Source organism: Melanaphis sacchari, unplaced genomic scaffold, assembly GCF_002803265.2.
Source record: "Melanaphis sacchari strain LSU unplaced genomic scaffold, SCAv2.0 Contig20_pilon_pilon, whole genome shotgun sequence".
Lineage (NCBI taxonomy): Eukaryota > Metazoa > Arthropoda > Insecta > Hemiptera > Aphididae > Melanaphis > Melanaphis sacchari.
Genome location: NW_020271042.1, coordinates 1,908,522 through 1,925,774, shown reverse-complemented (window position 1 = coordinate 1,925,774; position 17,253 = coordinate 1,908,522). Strand labels below are relative to the sequence as shown.

The window sequence follows — 17,253 nt, the reverse complement described above, 5'->3', positions numbered from 1 at the left end:
AAAAGTAGTCATTAATTTTTTCAAAAATTTAAAACATTTTGACTAAGTTATAACAAAACAATATAATTATTTTTATAATCATTATTCGTAAATTTATATATTTTATATCATAGTTTTATAAGTTTTTTATTTTATTAAAGTATTGATAAGCAAAGCAACACATGGGTACATAGAAAAACTTTGGTTCACACTCATAACAATTATAAATTATAATTTTTAATTATAATTAATTACCTATTCATTCAAAATTCTATTTATAAATACAAATATTTCAGAAGAGATGAAAATATTTTGATTTGTAATTATTTCTTGAGAAAATGATAATTTACCTTTAAAATAATAACTGAGTATAAATAATTTATATGCTATGAATCCTAGAAAATCAAAACACTTTATTTATTTACGTATATATTAATTTATGTTATTATGTATATTAAGTATAATATATATTAATTTAAAAATTTAAATAAAAGAGTGAGTATTTTTTTTATTTATAGATGAATTTATTTAGCCAAAAACTTTTTTTATTATCCTATCATTATCGTCACAATGTCTAACGAAACGAGCAGTATCAAGATACACTATACGTATTTTTTTTTTTTAATTAAGCAGTTTAAAGCTTTTAAACTTTACCTTGAACATTATACTATAGTCAATAATATAAACGACAGGTAATTTTTAAGTAGAATGATGAATATTCTTTCTGTATAGACCAAGAAAAATAAAAACACAAGACTATTATACCTATGCATTTTTTATCGATGTTATAAACATCACCTTGACATGTCGAAAAAAGTATACCACCTACGCCTTACATCCAAAGTTATATAACCAACTTGAACAACAGAAATCTAATAATATATATATTTGCAATAAATTGGAACGAAATACTCTTTAGTATCCTAACACATCGAATACCTAAGCACTGGTTAAAAAATATTTTTCGGTATGCACGGCCCTAAGTATTATTGACCCTATTGGAGGCAAGCCAGCACAATTTGTGCTATATATATAATATAATTATTCATTGATTAGAAAACATTTTTAGCTAAATTTTTTTTAATAATATTCAATAATATATTTTTAAATTAAATCAAAAGAACTTTGATATGACAATGTACCTTTTCATTTCAGTTTTTACAAACTTACAAGGGGTCCTTCTCGGGTTTTGTTTTATACGCATGTATGAAAAATATTTTTGTGTGCGTAACCTTATGTAACATTTGCTATAATTGCATCTATTCTGACATTTTAATGACAATAATAGTATATTAATTGGTATGATGTGACAAAAAAATAAAAATAAAAAATGTATGTGTGCATAATAAGCTACACTTATTTATAAAACAAAATATTAATATAAAATTAAACATAAATATATACAGTAGACTCTCAGTAACTCAGTATTAAAAGAGAGATAAAAATTCAACGTGCTAAAAAATTTAGAATATATACTAAAATTCATTAAAAAAAATACATATCTTGTTATTATTTAAAGTGTATTAAATTTTTAAATAGCTTATAGTTAATTTAAATACATTTTGTTGATTCAATTTGTTGTATCTATTTACTAAATTTTTGTTAATTAAATTCTTCAAACAACCAATTGAACAACACGTTCACGAGAATTTTAAATTCCTTGGTTTAGTTTTGTATATTTCAATTATTTTAAAAAAATTAAATTTTTTCTGTGAAATAATGTTGTACATTTTATTTTTGAATCATAATAATGCTTTTTAACACCATCACGTGGTATACAATTAAACTAACAAATGCCGAAACAATAAAATTAAATGCTATTGTAAAAATAAACTCTATTGTAAATAGTAGAATTTTACGAATTTTATCAATCAAATGTTAGTTTTTAATTAAATAAATAATGTAAAAAAGTTAATAATAAAATAATACTATAACAGAGAGCGTAGTTTCGTAAGAAATTTAAAATTTAAACTTTATAAATAAAGCCACAAATTTCGCCAATTTTATTCAGTAAATATTGGAAAATAATATATATATATAACTATTTAGTATTTATCTATAAAATTTTATATTTAAAATGTTAAATAGTTTTTTATAAATTATAATTGTTAAAGATCCTAAAATAATAATGATTAAAATAAAAGATGACACATTATTTGTGAGTGTTATGAATTCTTTACTTTTTAAATATAAAAAGCATTTTAAATAAACACTGAAATAAATGAGCCAAAACGATCAATAGACAAAACACTTAATTCAAAAATAACAAAAAATATGTTTAGACTAAAATTAATTCGACACTTAAAATCTAAAAACAAATATTTATAATAATCTGAAAACATAAAATGTATTAAAATACTGTGAAAATCTTAATCACTGTATCATACACATAGGCGAACACAGTGTTATAATTTTTTACTAATACAATAAACATTTGGCACTATAATTATATCACATATTACAATTATGCCGGTCATAATATTAAATCAATTTATTCTATCGTAAACTAGTAGCGTATCTAGAAGTAATTCAAGAAATGAGAGAAAGGAGAAGTGGATTTTGTGTCGAAAAATTAAAAATTATCTTAACTTTATTATTAGCGCCAAAGTAAATCGACTTGGCCAAAACAAGATATCCTTATCACCTCCCTTGTTTCCACCACTACTGTGAACAGTGAACACATAAATGCTTCAATTGTAGTGTTATTGCATTATTGTCGTTACTTCGTTAGTCATTAAAATTTTCATACATAAAATTTAATCACACACGTATAACTATAAAAAACTACAATTGAACCTAGTTATTACAATTGTCACTCTAACTATATTAATGCTTTTACAAATTATTATTTCTGTTAAGGCAAATAAATCGATTTATTATAGCTATATACACGAATAGGCGTGACAATCAACGAACACACATTCGAGTATATATATATATATATATATATTTATTTTATATAATATTATAAACGCGTATGTGTGTTCGTTGATTGTCACGCCTATCCGTGTCTATAAAATACGCATTATATTTTATATTATTATCATAATGTATTTACATTTTTATACTCGTATATACAATGATTTTGTCGGTAAGTATGTAAAACGTGTTTGTGTTTGTATATGAATCGTCGACGAAAGACAAATAGAATAATAGTCCTAATGTTTTTGGCCTCACCTCGGTCGACTGCCGTTGGCTCCGCCACCCGCTGTGACGGTTTCGTTGGTACGTTGTCAACCTCATCGTCGCTGACCGTTTTCGGCGGTAGCGGCTGCGGCGGCGTGGCTTCTTCAGACATATTATTTTTTGCACGGTCTTATATAATATGTATACTCAGATGATATTAGATTACGGCGGAACTCTGCGGCGGCGGTGGTGGATAGGCGGAAAAAGACTGCGGTCGTCAACGCGACGACGAAAACACTCGTCGAACGATACACTTTCGAAAAACAAAGCGGCTAATAGTCACAATAAACGGTCCGTCTATGCTATGTTTCCTGTGTGTTTATATTGGGTGTATCCAACGGCTATTTCATAAATCTGTGCATGGTATAATTGCGAGTTTGGGAGATTGTAATAGTAACGATTGCAGATAAATAATACGACGTCGTCGGGGAGACCGGTAAACGCTCTGTATACTGCACGTGCGAACAGTTGTGTGCGTGCGTGAGTATACCGCGGTCGATGGGCGGCACACAGAATCTCGCAAACGACAAGGACTGCATAAATCGCTGCAGCGGTGGCGTCGGTGGCCAGCCGCTGTAGGTGCGCGCGCGAGTGTCGCCGACTTAGCGTTCGTTATGCACACACGCGCAAACTCGACGTCGCGCCACCGCCACTACTGCATTGACCGCGCGCGCGATCAATTTCAAAGACTCTCTAAAGGCACTGTGGGGATGAGGGGGAACTCTACGAGTCGCCCATACCTTCCTGACTTGTAGACTCGATAGTGTGTGATCGTGTTATAGGGGTGGAGAAGGCAAGTACTCGATAGGCAAATAGATGAAATTTAGGAATGGCTGAATTAAAAAAGAATCCATATTATATTTATTTATTTTTTTTTTTATAAAATCAGAAAAATAATGGATGAAATATGGATCTGCAGTCCATCTCAGTCATGATGCTGTAGTTTAATAATATCATGTAATTAAAGGCTTACGGATATACTCGTGATGTATTAAACCATAATAGCATGTGTTTATCGCATACACATATAAAATACGTTCAGACAAAGACGACCGATACGTATTAAACACATTATACGTATGAATCAAAACTTCAAATTGTTCTCGTTCTTTAAATTGATTAATAAAAATCGTTTGACATTAATCCAAGATTAAATCGAAATAAAATGATTTACTTCTGGCACGTTTTCAAAGGTATCTAGTGCAAAGACTTAAATTTTCTCAGGAATTTGTCACCGTTTCTACTATAACAACCACACAATACCATTCTAAGTTAAGGACCGGATACACATATAATTGATTTTTCCAGTGTATATTATAATAATAGTTATCGCTCCAAGTATAAAACGCATACTATACATATATATACATTCCAAAAAAATAAATAAGTATATATTTTAATTTAGAATGCAAATTTTGAAACGCGCGTTATGATGAAAAAAGTGGCATATTATTATCTCTTGAGGTGTACGCTTTGCATATAATTCTATAATAATGAACGTGGAATAATGCTAAACGTGCGGAATGGTAGGTACCTACTACTATAATACACATCGTTTATGATGAACACGATTAAGAACCACACGCGTGTCGACCACGAATTTACTATCGTATAATATATCATACTAAATCACACGGCTACTACACAATATTATTTATATTATCAAATCGCAACTGTTGCTACGCTGCTTTACGACCACATCACACGCGCAGTATTAAATAGTAAAAAATAAATATTGTACTTGATATGCATTTATTTTTGCTAGTTAATAAATTACAGAAGACAGATTAGAAAACTAATACTGATAGCGTTTTTGACCTATATGACATATGTAGGTATAATATCACATTTAAGAGAAATGTCATCACATTAAATACTGTAATTTTTGTTAAGTGTTACTTCATACTAGAAAAAAAAATAAGAAAACTTATACTAATTTCCAATTTAAGAAACCTAATTGGAGTGAGATGTAGTAAACCCATATGGTCACAAATATTGAATATGGCGTTTAAAACTAAAGAGAACATCAAATTTTATTGGATACCTGAACACAATAATATTAGTGGTAATGAATTAGTCAAAAAGGCAACCAAAGAACTTGCGTTGCTATGGAATACAACAATATCTCCAAACACAAAATATCTAATAAACCTAAACTCACATCAATTATGCCAAAAATATGAAGCCTCCTTAATGACAAACTTAGAAAAATAAAGTCAACCATCCTCCCTTAAAAACATGATAAATCGCTCCCACGCAAATTACAAATAATAATAAAGAGACTTAGAATTAGGCAGGCCAACTTAACACACAATCTCCTGATGACTGTATAAGATCAACCTCTATGTGACTCGCATGCTTTATACCAAAACAATATCAAGCAAATTTTCATCGAATGTCGCAAATATCAAGAATGCCGAGATTGAATGATTTTAGAAATCATAACTCTGTTCACAAATGTTTTACATTTATCAAAATTATATTAATTTATTTAATTTATCATGATTTGCTATACCTGCGTAAATCTGTTTTATATAGCTATTACACCTAAATTAATCTACGGACTTTAATTTTTATAGCTTAAATTTAGAAAACGCTAATAACCCGGCTATTGAAACATATAAATATATTTATATAAAAAAAAAAAAAAAATAGATAAATAAATGTTTTCATAAAACATAATATAGGTATAAATAATACCTATTAATATCTCAGCACCCATTGGTCTCTTACACTGAAAATTAGAAATATGCCATAGTATGCTATTTGAGTAATATATCTTCAACCATCGTAATCTTTTAAGATATTGAGTTTTATTTTAACAGTCAACATATATTATCTAATGAATATTGTAAATTATTAATATTCATAATACAATAAAAATCATTTCAACTCCCAATCAATTAAAAATCTAAGTCTTTTATACTATTATATCATTTAATTAGTAGTCCTAATATTTATAAATCGTGATCAGAAAATTTTGTTTTAAAATGTGGTATTATTCGATTAAAAACAGTAACATGCATAAATTAAATTTGCAATTTATTATAAACTAAGAATATTTTTCAAGCCATGGTATTCATTCAAGATGCCTACCGTTTCTGTAAACGATTTAAAAACATTCCCAAAATATATATTAGAACACCCAAATCTAACTTAAAATAATTGTGATTTATTTTTATGAATAACATTTTTTATTTTACAAAATGTATATTCATTATTTTATTATCTTTATTTAAACTTATCGTAGTATTTTTTTGATATATTTCTTAAGCGTTAAATAACTTTTTATATTTTATGCGAATATATTATTCAAAAAATATCATAAAAATCTTATAAAGTCATATAATATATTAACTACATATTAAAAAAGTAATTGACAACATAAATATGAAATGAGCTATAAATTTAACTATTTATTTGCACGCCCTGAAGAATAGACGTTTTTAGATGAAAATCGTGTGCTAAACTGGCACCGCGATATTTTTATGACAATATAATACTCGTTACTATGATATTTAAATTGTACACGAAACACTACCATATAAATACGGTACCTTTTTCTAAGCAATTGGTTAAATAGGAAATAATACACAAAAATAAATCTATTGTAGTATTTTCTATTTTAATACTTTTATACTTCCACTATGGCTGATTAGTAAGTATAATAAAGTTCCTCTACCTATTAACCAATAGTCATTAGTCTTATAATAGTTATTTTCTATATGTTAATATATTCATTGTTCAAATCATAATAACAAACACGATGAATACTTTATTGATATCTACAATTAACACGTATTGTTACAACATATTATTATGTTAGTAAATCATTGTGTCATATAATATTTATATGTATTATACTTTGCCATCATTATTTAAACTATAAAGGCCAGATAATATATTATTATTTTTAATAATAACAAATATTTTGCTCCAAAATAGTAATAGTAATACAGATGTAATAATATAAAATTATAAATTATAGTGACCCAAGGTTATTATATTAGTGAATAGTTGTGAATTTTTTGTCATAGTTAGTTAACAAATATTTTAGTTTTAAACTTGCCAATAATACTTGATACTTAAATTTAAAATATAGGTAATCTATTTTTTATTCTAGAGCAGTGACAGATAACTGGTGACCTACTAAAGCTTTAAATGTGTCCTTAGGCCAATTTTTTAGCTGAAAAATAACTATTCATCCATGCACTATAAATAGTACAAGAAGATTGTTCTTTCTTGTAATGATAAAATATTTAATTTATAAATTATTGGTAGATTACAGGAAGGAACACTTTACTAAAGTGGCTTACTAATTACAATTTTGAGCATCACTGCTGTAGCTAGAACAAAAAATTAAAAATCCCATTATTTTAAATACATTTAGTATGATAAGAAACTAACTAATTTGTTACGACATTTAAATATAATTATAATAAATAAATATGTATCCATCTGTAATAACGATACACATTGTAACATTAACATAAAAAATTTCAATATTTAAGTAGAAATCTAATACTTATAATATTTATACATAAATAGTATATTATAAGTACGGCTAGAATTTATATATGCATTGTTATTTTTTATTTACCTTTTTAATATTTGATTAGTATTGTCCGAAAATTATCGAACATTGATGCAATTTAACTATTTATTTTTTTCATGCTTATATATATAATATATATTAGGTATTATGCCAATAATTACATTGTTTAACATAATAAAATTGGTATCAAACGTCTATAATACGCTCCTGATATTAATTTTGTAAAATCATAGTCTAAAAAAATGCAAAAATTTATTTAAAGTCAAAATTACTATGGATTTATTTAAAAGTAATACCAACTAAAATTATTTAGTTTATAATGTTTACATATAGATAAAGTCAATTTGATCAATTTATTTTTAAATTTTAATAAGCTTATGATTAATTTCATGATAGACTGAAAATTATTATTTTATATTTTGATAATCTTTTAATTCATATTTTTGCATATTCTAACTAAATTAAATTCATAACTTGTAAATCCTAGCTAAGATAATGTATCACGTATGCGTGGCGTACTGCATCTTATGCTTTTGTCAGTACGTGTGCATACACCAACGTCAAAGAATTGCATAAGCGAAGCGCCGTGTTACAGAAATACGTAATCAAAAGCATTGTTTTAAAATTGGCACAGCATCAGATTATGATGTGATATTATACTGTGGTTGACCGACCACAAATCTAAAACTAAATCCTCCGCTGGCACCATCACAACTTTTACACATTAGTCGAGTAAAATACGAAATAAGAAAAGTCGATTAGGTAAAAATCGAAAAAGAGCACAGCATCACGTGTCTGACATGTCAAACAGGTGAGATTTCCAATGCATTATTATTTTAAATTTTTTTTTTATTATTATCATCCGTTGTCTGTATGATATTCAAATCAAATAATGTATTTTTACAAAAAAACATCGTAAATCGTTTGTAACAGTACAAATAATAAATAATGATCGACGACCGTACCGTATAACGGGCGCACGGATACAGAAAACAAAAATAACAATAATAATAATAATAATAATTATATTAATTATAATAATAAATAAATAATAACGTGTATTTGCTTTTATCGGAGCGATGCGCGTGTAGTTTTACTTGTTGAACGGGTTGTCGTCGGCCGGTACGGGCTTTCCACAAACTTTGGCCAGAAACGCTGAAACGAAAAAAAATGGACGACGCCAAGTTTAAAATACAGCCTTCTCTAAAAATAGACCGACTTTGCGTCATGGACAACACAACTCTGTATTAAATAAAAAAAATAAGCCAACGAAGCAAAAGCGGACGGATAGCGTCAATCGCAAAATGTGCGTAAAAACAAATTTATATTTATAGAGTCGCGGTCCGGTCAGTATAGTAATAGCATTAGCTATTACATACAGTATGTCTACGTCGATTTTATTTAACACGCCGTTCGTCAAAATAACATAATCTACGGCAGTTTTAAAATAAAAGCGTCTATATTACACCTTAAAACTAATTTTATTATGATCGCAAAAAATAATTTCTTTTTTGAAAAATATGTAGGTTTGCTCGTCTACGTTACACAAGAAATCAGACACTGGTAAAATAGATATTTTACGCGCCGATTGATAAAAAAATAAGATACAAAAAACTCATACAATAACTACCACAAGCAAAGTAATATAATATTGTTAAAGCATTATTTCATTTAATTACTGGATTCGTATATACGTCCGTTACACGCTTGAAATAAATGTTTACAATCGGCTAAAAACCGACGGAAAAAGTTAAGAATTAATTACGAAAGCAGAGCAAGACTAAAGTCCGTTGCTATATAGCCTTGTACATACGTACACACACACGTACGCAATACATATTTTACAAGCAGTTTGCTTTGACAAGAAAAATCGCAATGACGTCACAACGTATCGTTTCAAAACGGTTTCTTTACACTTACAGATAATGGTCCGGGTAGTTTAAATTTTTTTAATGGTTTTTTTTTTTTTGTGTTAACATTAAACGATTAAAATGGAATTTATTTCATGTCGCTCAGGCGAACCATCACTTTTTTTACGAACGCTGAAAAACATTCGATCAAGGTAGTTTTTAGGTAGGTATAAGAATAATATCGGTAGGTGGACACTGCCAGTAAGTATACAAACTTTTGTTTGACACCTTACTGGAAATGCGATTTAGGTGTGCATAATATAAATTGAACATATTATAATAATGCACTTGTTTAACAAAATAAAGATTACTCACGAACATAAGGGATCATTCCATCTTCGTCTTCTGGGTCCATGCAGTCCTTGACGACTTCGTCTAACTCCTGGTCGGTTAATTTTTCTCCTGCAATCGTAAAACAAACATAAAAATTAAACTAGAATGTCAGCCTGGTCAAAGAATCATAAAGGTGGGGCATAATATTATGTGAAACGTTCGAATACAAATATATTATAGACTCCACCAAGTATCATCGATTGCTTACCTAAGGAAAGGAGAATGTGCGTCAGTTCACCACCGATCATGTGACCGTCTTCGGCTTTGTCGTACAGTTTCAGGCACTCAATAAAATCTTCGTACACTCCTTGGTCTTTGTCCTTGATTACCTGAGCGAAAATTGGGTAGAACTCTTCCACCATCAATTTCTTTTCGCCTGTTCATGCAAAGCATACAACCATATGTCATTAGCACATTGTTATTATCATTAATTAAGGATTGCACGATAATTCATGTAAATTATATATATATATATATTAATCAGTCTACTCTTACCCTTCTTTTTGGTCCCACCCATCTTCTCAATGGTTGCCAACGTTGGGTTCACTTCCAGAGCACGGAGCAAATCACCTAAGTAGAAAGCGTCAACACCTTCATTGGTGCTATCGTAGATACCCCAAACGAAGTTTACACCTAAAAGTTAAACAATTAATAAATTAACGAACGGGAATGTTACACATTTATTATTTATTCATCTGTTTCATTATTATTTATTATTGTATGTACTTACGTTCAATATCATCTTTTGACAATTCCTGAAATGAAAAAAAAAAGCAATAAACGTTTAGAATAAAAAAATTACTATGCATAAAATGTATACATAATCTATATATTTAATATACAGCTGAAGTAAAAAAATGTATCTTCTAAAATTATGATAATTAGATAAGAGTTATTTTCTGGCAAAAGTTTATCTTATACTGGGCATCATATACAAGGTTTTTTTAAATTTTCTTTCTAAAACCGTAATAAATTTATAATTAATACAATTATTAGTGCATAAACCAACTAAATATACTACCTAGTTTCTATACACCTAAAATTACTCAATTGTATAGTATTAGGGTACAATGTAAAATTTCTCAATTATTAATAGGTATATTACCTTTTACACGTTTTAGCTAAAATCCTTTCTGATCTGATTACTTATAGTTTTAACTATTTAATTTTAAATTTAAAAACAAGAAGATATTCCTAACTATGATAAAAATCACACAAAATGTTTTGATGTCAGTTGAAAGAAAATAAATTAAAAATTTAGACACAATTATTAACTACAAAATAATGGTTAAAAAAATGCATACTTGCTTAGAAATTCTGTGATCAAATAACTGAGGACATTAAACTATAAATAACCATAATATGCTTCGCCTATTCTGACGGTAATATCAATTATTGCTTATTGTATTATATTTGTATTATAGTAATAAAATGCTCTATCTACTTACTTAATATTATTATGTACTTAAATGTCTAAACCTAAACGTAAAATAATTCAAAAATATTAAAATTATTAAAAAAAAAAATGTTCAATCTGCATTTAAATATTAATTTTAACTATTCAGTTTAAAATAAATGGATTAATTAGATATTTTTTTCCTAATACACCTGTAATAATTTCAAGTTAATTTTTTTTTCATATCTTAAGCACATCCATATTTTTTACCAAGTACCCACTCAGATAATCGACTAACTTTTTTGACTACTTTATAAAGAATACTTTATCACAATTCAAGTTATTCGGGGACATAATGTACGTTTATTATCAATAAAAACATATAAGGAGGTACTTACCATTTTAATAGATGCACGTTCAAATCGTAAATGTACTGTTTTCGTTTCGCGCGTGTATCCTCGGAAGACAATGCGAACGAATATCGACTGAAGTGCACCTCAGCTGCTGACCTGCTGCTCGGCCACAGCCACCCCTCCACCGACGTTCACGACTTCAACTCTATTTATAAACGTTTTATTTTCGAAGCCACTATCCGTCGTTCGCCAATATCATGTTGCAACTAAAACCGTCCCGTTGTACTTTTATGGGGAAAAAAGAACGGCCGGCACAATATTAAATTATTTTGTGCGCTCACGAACCCCACATACCACTAAGTACACGTCACATTATCATATTATTATATTTAATAATATTACATACCTGGTTATAGCCTTATAGATAAAATAGGCTGCAAAGTGGACTTATAAATAAATACGAATCCATAAAACCGTCGAACACGTAAAATATCGTTAAATTGCAATTCATAAAACGTAAGCATTTTTTTCTGAATCCAAAAAATCTTATACTCGTATCAAATATTTACAAAAAAATTGCAAAAGCGATACATTTCAGAACATTTCAAATATTACTTTCGGAACATAATTTTTAATTTATTTATACATAGCTGGTCTTACTACCTACTAAATACAGGTGTTATATGGAATATTTTCCGTTTCCGTTTATCTATTTACATTTATGTATTAGGTACATAATAATACTTGAATAAATACCTAGTTAAAAGGTATCTATTGTATAGATTCTATACATGTTAACGTTTTTAGAAAACATTAAATCGCTTTTCCATGTAATATTCCAAGGCACACATCGTCTATGTAATTTACAACCAACAAAACAAATCAAATTGTTTACAACTATAATTTTATTTTATACATATCTATCTATTATTTAATTTATATTAAATTTAAAATAAAGGAAGCGACTTTTTCGTTTATTTTACAATAAGTATTAAACCATAAAGCAAAATTTTGAAAATTTTAAAATACAAACAGTGGTGTTAAATAAAGGGATAGAGATGTAAATTGACCCCTCAAATTTAACTCAAGAGGACAAAAGTATAATTTTGATCCCCCTCCCTCCCAACTACATTCAAATTAAAATGTGTGTTAAAGTCAATTACCTTTAATTTATACGTTAACGTATTCAAAATTGGACCCATTTTGCTGAGTGTTCTTATAATGCACTAAGAAAACTAATAAAAACATATTTTAGGTTAACGATGACCCAATAAATTTATACGTTTATAAGTCTATTAAAGCGAAAGTTGATTTAAAGTTAATTGCCAAAGAATTTGTTTCCAGAATTTCATATAGAAAATCAACATTTGAAAATTTTTTAACTTACAGATAACAATTAAATACTTCCAAAAGTTGATTTCTTTTATGATGTTTATTTTATTTTTTACATTTATTTATAAATTGTTAATTTTAAATACAACTTCAGATATAAAGTAAATATGTTTTCAGTTCTTTTTCAATAAACAATTTTTATAAATATAATGTATTATAATTTTATAAATACATCTATATAATTTTTAAACTTATCTTCTAAATTAATTATTAAGTCCTTAAAAAACTTGGTCTCATAATATTTTAATTAAACACAATCCATCAATTACCTAGACATTTCTTTGTGAATTTTAATACCTACTTTGGATGAAATGTAAAAACAAATAGTATCTACTATAAAGTATAAACTATAGTCTATACAGTTGATACTTTATATCATAAATTCTTACCCATTTTTTTTTTTTTTTAAGTATAGTTCATATTTTATTGTAGTTATTACGTTTATTGATTCCACAAACTAAAAATTAAATAATCCCTAAATAAAACATTACAAGTTACCTAATAAGAAGTGTAAGCTTATTTAGTTTCCCCTAATATATATGATTAAGTATATTTAATATTAATAGTGATAACTAGTTTTTAATTTGTAACACAAATAGAATCAATAGAACAATAGATACTGTCTATGTACGAGTAGTATCTACTCGTATGTACATAACAACAAAGGTTATAAAACATAATATTGAAGATGAGTACCTAATAAGTAATAACTAATAATACAATATTGTAGCTGAAGGCTCAGGAAATCCTTCTTCGCATTTCTACATCCATCACCGTTCCTTTTTATTTTACTTCAAATCTTATTTATTTATAGTTAGATTATTCAAAAATAATTTTGTGTTTATTGAATTATAAGTCATAACCTATACTTTATATTAACTATGTAGTACATAATTAGAATAATTGTAGTCAATAATGCTATAATTTATTAATATAAATAATGTAATAAATAATAATAATAAATATTTAGGTAACAATAATAAATAAAAAATAACTGATATAGTGATGTGGCACCAGCCAGTACATACCTATTCGTAGTTCTGTTTATAACTATATAAATTACCAAGCAGTGGACCATAAATAGTCCAAGATTATACAGAGTGATTCATTAAAAATGCTCAACTCTTTTTTTTTTCAAAAGTAAATTTTGATTTTTTTTAAATTTCTAAATATACTTACTTATGTTTAAAAATACTTTAATTTATTTTTATGCAATTTAATGATTTAAAGATGTTATACGATGTAGTTCTAAGTCTCTACGAACTTCTTTTTTTCAAATAAAAACTTTAGTTACCTATAGGTATCATTTTTTAAAGCAAATTATTAAGAAACTGATTTTTATGAAAAGGTTGATCTTAATTCGAGTAATCACTGAGAATTTACGGATTCAACTTAAATATCCAGTTCTAAAAAAGTAGGTACCTACCTATACATCAACTCCTCTAACTAATGTTTAAATTATACTAACCAATCAATTCTGACGATCTGTAAGTCTTAATAATCCCTAAAAATAATAAGTAAATGCAAAAACTATCAATAAGTTTTAGATAACAATTATATTTTAATGAATTTCTATTAAAATAATTAATTTACAACACAAATCATATTGTTAATTTTATTTATGTATAATATTATAAATATCATAGATACATAAATGTAAATACCTACGCCTACTTAGAAGTTAGACTACCTACTTGTCTTATACCAAATGTCAGGAAGTAGGCCGAAATGACTTTACCTATAATACCCATTTACATTCCATAAGATGCTATGATACGAGCATTGACAGAGTGACGGATCACTGCTATTTTCAGAATTACCTCTATGTTTGGGCAAATTTGCTAGTCTACACTACTTGTATTATTACTCCAGCACCTCGGACACCACTGAACACCACTTTGTTTCAATGCCCAAGATGGAACGCAATAAAAACTGACTTATACACTTGATTTGGGTGTGTCTGATAACGGTACATATCCCAGATTTTACCATTTTTACAGTATTCTATAAGTTAATAAAGAATATATTGTCCGTCAAAGACAAAGAGCGAGCAAGACAATTCGGGAAAGCGGCATAGATGAAGCTAAACCTTATCACTCTCACGGTACTATTAAGGGTACCACCAACCAAGTTTCTTCATCCCTCCTTTAATATAATACCACGAGTGAAAAGACGATCACAGCACACCTGCACGAAATTTGAGTGATTCAGACTCAAGAAAAGACGGAGTTTGTGAAATCTAACTACACAGACCCTTTCTCATATACTGTTAATAATTAACGATATATTATACATAGTTTTAATACAATAAACGATACAAGCATACAGCTGAAGTGGAAGTAATACTAATAACGTAATCCCCACAACAGTTGAAAATTATAATAACACAGGGAATAAAAAGAAAGCTAAGTTAGAACATTTTATCATTGTTTTTATTATTATATAGAATTGTTATTAGGTATTTTATTAAATAGCTATTAGTCCTATATAGTATTTATTTATAAACAACGGTCCTAAAACAGACCAACACTTTATAATTTATAAATTAAGATAAAATTTTTATTTTTTTTTATAAGTGTCAGGCTTGAAAGAACCAACAGATAGCAGAGTTGATACAAAATCAGTAGAATAGATTAACTCCCATTTCTGGGTTATCTATCTATAAACTTTAAGTTTAGAAGATATGAGAACTTAAAAATAATGTTAAATCTATTTGTTTGATTTTTTTGTTATGACACTATATTTATACCCAAATTTAAATATTTTTAGTCTTTTATAATGGAAAATCATTTCCTTTAAATCAATAATAGTAAGTATTATGACAATAATGTTTTAGGGATAAATAAAGTATTTGCAAATTCATAATATTTTTTTTTTTATTTATATAATTTTAATTTTAATCAAAATATAAACGATGTATTAATTGTACAACACACAAAAACATATAAACTCAATTCAAATAGGTACAATTAACGTCAAATAATATTAATAATAATAATAATAATAATAAAACAAATTAAACCGCAACGACTTACTAATCTAATGAGGTACCAAGGTAGTTAGTTAATGCATTTAACTATAATCAAGAAACATAATTACAAAATGCTTAACCAAATACTACAATGTATTAATTATTAGCATTGGTAAAATGTTGAAAAATATATCATGTACATTACAGCAAGTATCAATTAAATTTGACAAAATAAGGGATTAACATACATTTAAGATAAATAAAAAATAAAAATTTGACAGCATTATTGCTTTGGGGTGAAATGTGTTGCAAAGACCAAACTCACATAAAAATAATTTAGTTTATTTAAATGCGATAACAAATAATTACAAAATAACAAAGCGAAAGGAAGTCATACAACAGATTTTTTTGTAATGAAATAAAAACAAGTATATCATTATAGATCATATTATCATATTTTTAACAGATATTGAAAAAAACTTTGTACTATTTATTTTCATACAAACAGATCAATTAGAGTTGAAAAATGTGGAGCAAATATAATATAAACCTATATTAACTATTGTATAAAATAATATTTCAATTAGATTTTCTTTAATTGTGGCAGTCTTCACGTGTATATGTGGTATTTATACAAATATATTTGTGTATGAACACTTGTGTATTACAAAAAAAAAAGTTGTTTTAATTTTTAATTGAAGCACCTTAAAATATGAGCTTTTTCCATACACTTAGAACTAGTTACCATAAATTCAAAACAGTATACTCTTTGAAGGCCTACAAAAAAAGGCCTTGAAAATGTTTAACTTACTAATAATAGCTACCATATAAAAATACGTTTAAAATGTACCAAGATTTCATAAAAAAAATTTTGTTCAAACAAAATACATATAATTGTATTGTTATATATAAATATATTTTTTTAAACAAAAACTTGAATTAAAAAAATTTTAAACATTGTAATATAATTATATAATAATAAAATATTCTGAAAAATTGTTGTTTGTATAGAAATAAAATTGGACAAAAGTGCCAAAATAATATACATTTATATTGGTTTTATTTTTAAATTCCAGATTTTTCAAAGAGCACCAAAATAGGCCATTATTATAAATATCACTGAAATTATAAAAAATTGAGTTCAGCTTATACACATTTAAACACAGCTATGCTATTAT

The 17,253-nt window shown here is 27.1% G+C and overlaps 1 protein-coding gene across 2 annotated transcripts; it reads right to left on the bottom strand.

The window, feature by feature from the left end:
- Nucleotides 1–8,728: 8,728 nt before the first annotated feature.
- On the bottom strand, nt 8,729–11,868 carry LOC112593764 (myosin light chain alkali). Of its 2 annotated transcripts, XR_003114606.1 has the most exons (7): nt 11,758–11,867; nt 10,694–10,718; nt 10,459–10,596; nt 10,172–10,339; nt 9,946–10,032; nt 9,641–9,762; nt 8,729–8,875 (listed from the first exon to the last, which is right to left on the bottom strand). XR_003114606.1 is itself a non-coding variant. In XM_025338304.1 (6 exons), exons 1-6 carry the CDS (start codon nt 11,758–11,760, stop codon nt 8,814–8,816), a joined length of 483 nt encoding a protein of 160 aa, XP_025194089.1. In that variant the 5' UTR covers nt 11,761–11,868; the 3' UTR covers nt 8,729–8,813. The 2 variants fall into 2 exon arrangements, 1 of the variants encoding a protein (XP_025194089.1); XM_025338304.1 differs by lacking the exon at nt 9,641–9,762 and having other exon boundaries at nt 11,758–11,868.
- Between the last annotated feature and the right edge of the window lie 5,385 nt (nt 11,869–17,253).

Excerpts from the sequence above, each read along its gene's own strand:
- LOC112593764 (XM_025338304.1), bottom strand. Across the intron at positions 10,033-10,171 it reads GCACATTCTCCTTTCCTTAG|GAGAAAAATTAACCGACCAG; the intron begins GTAAGCAATCGA and ends TTACGATTGCAG. Across the intron at positions 8,876-9,945 it reads TGGAATGATCCCTTATGTTC|CGTTTCTGGCCAAAGTTTGT; the intron begins GTGAGTAATCTT and ends TTTTCGTTTCAG.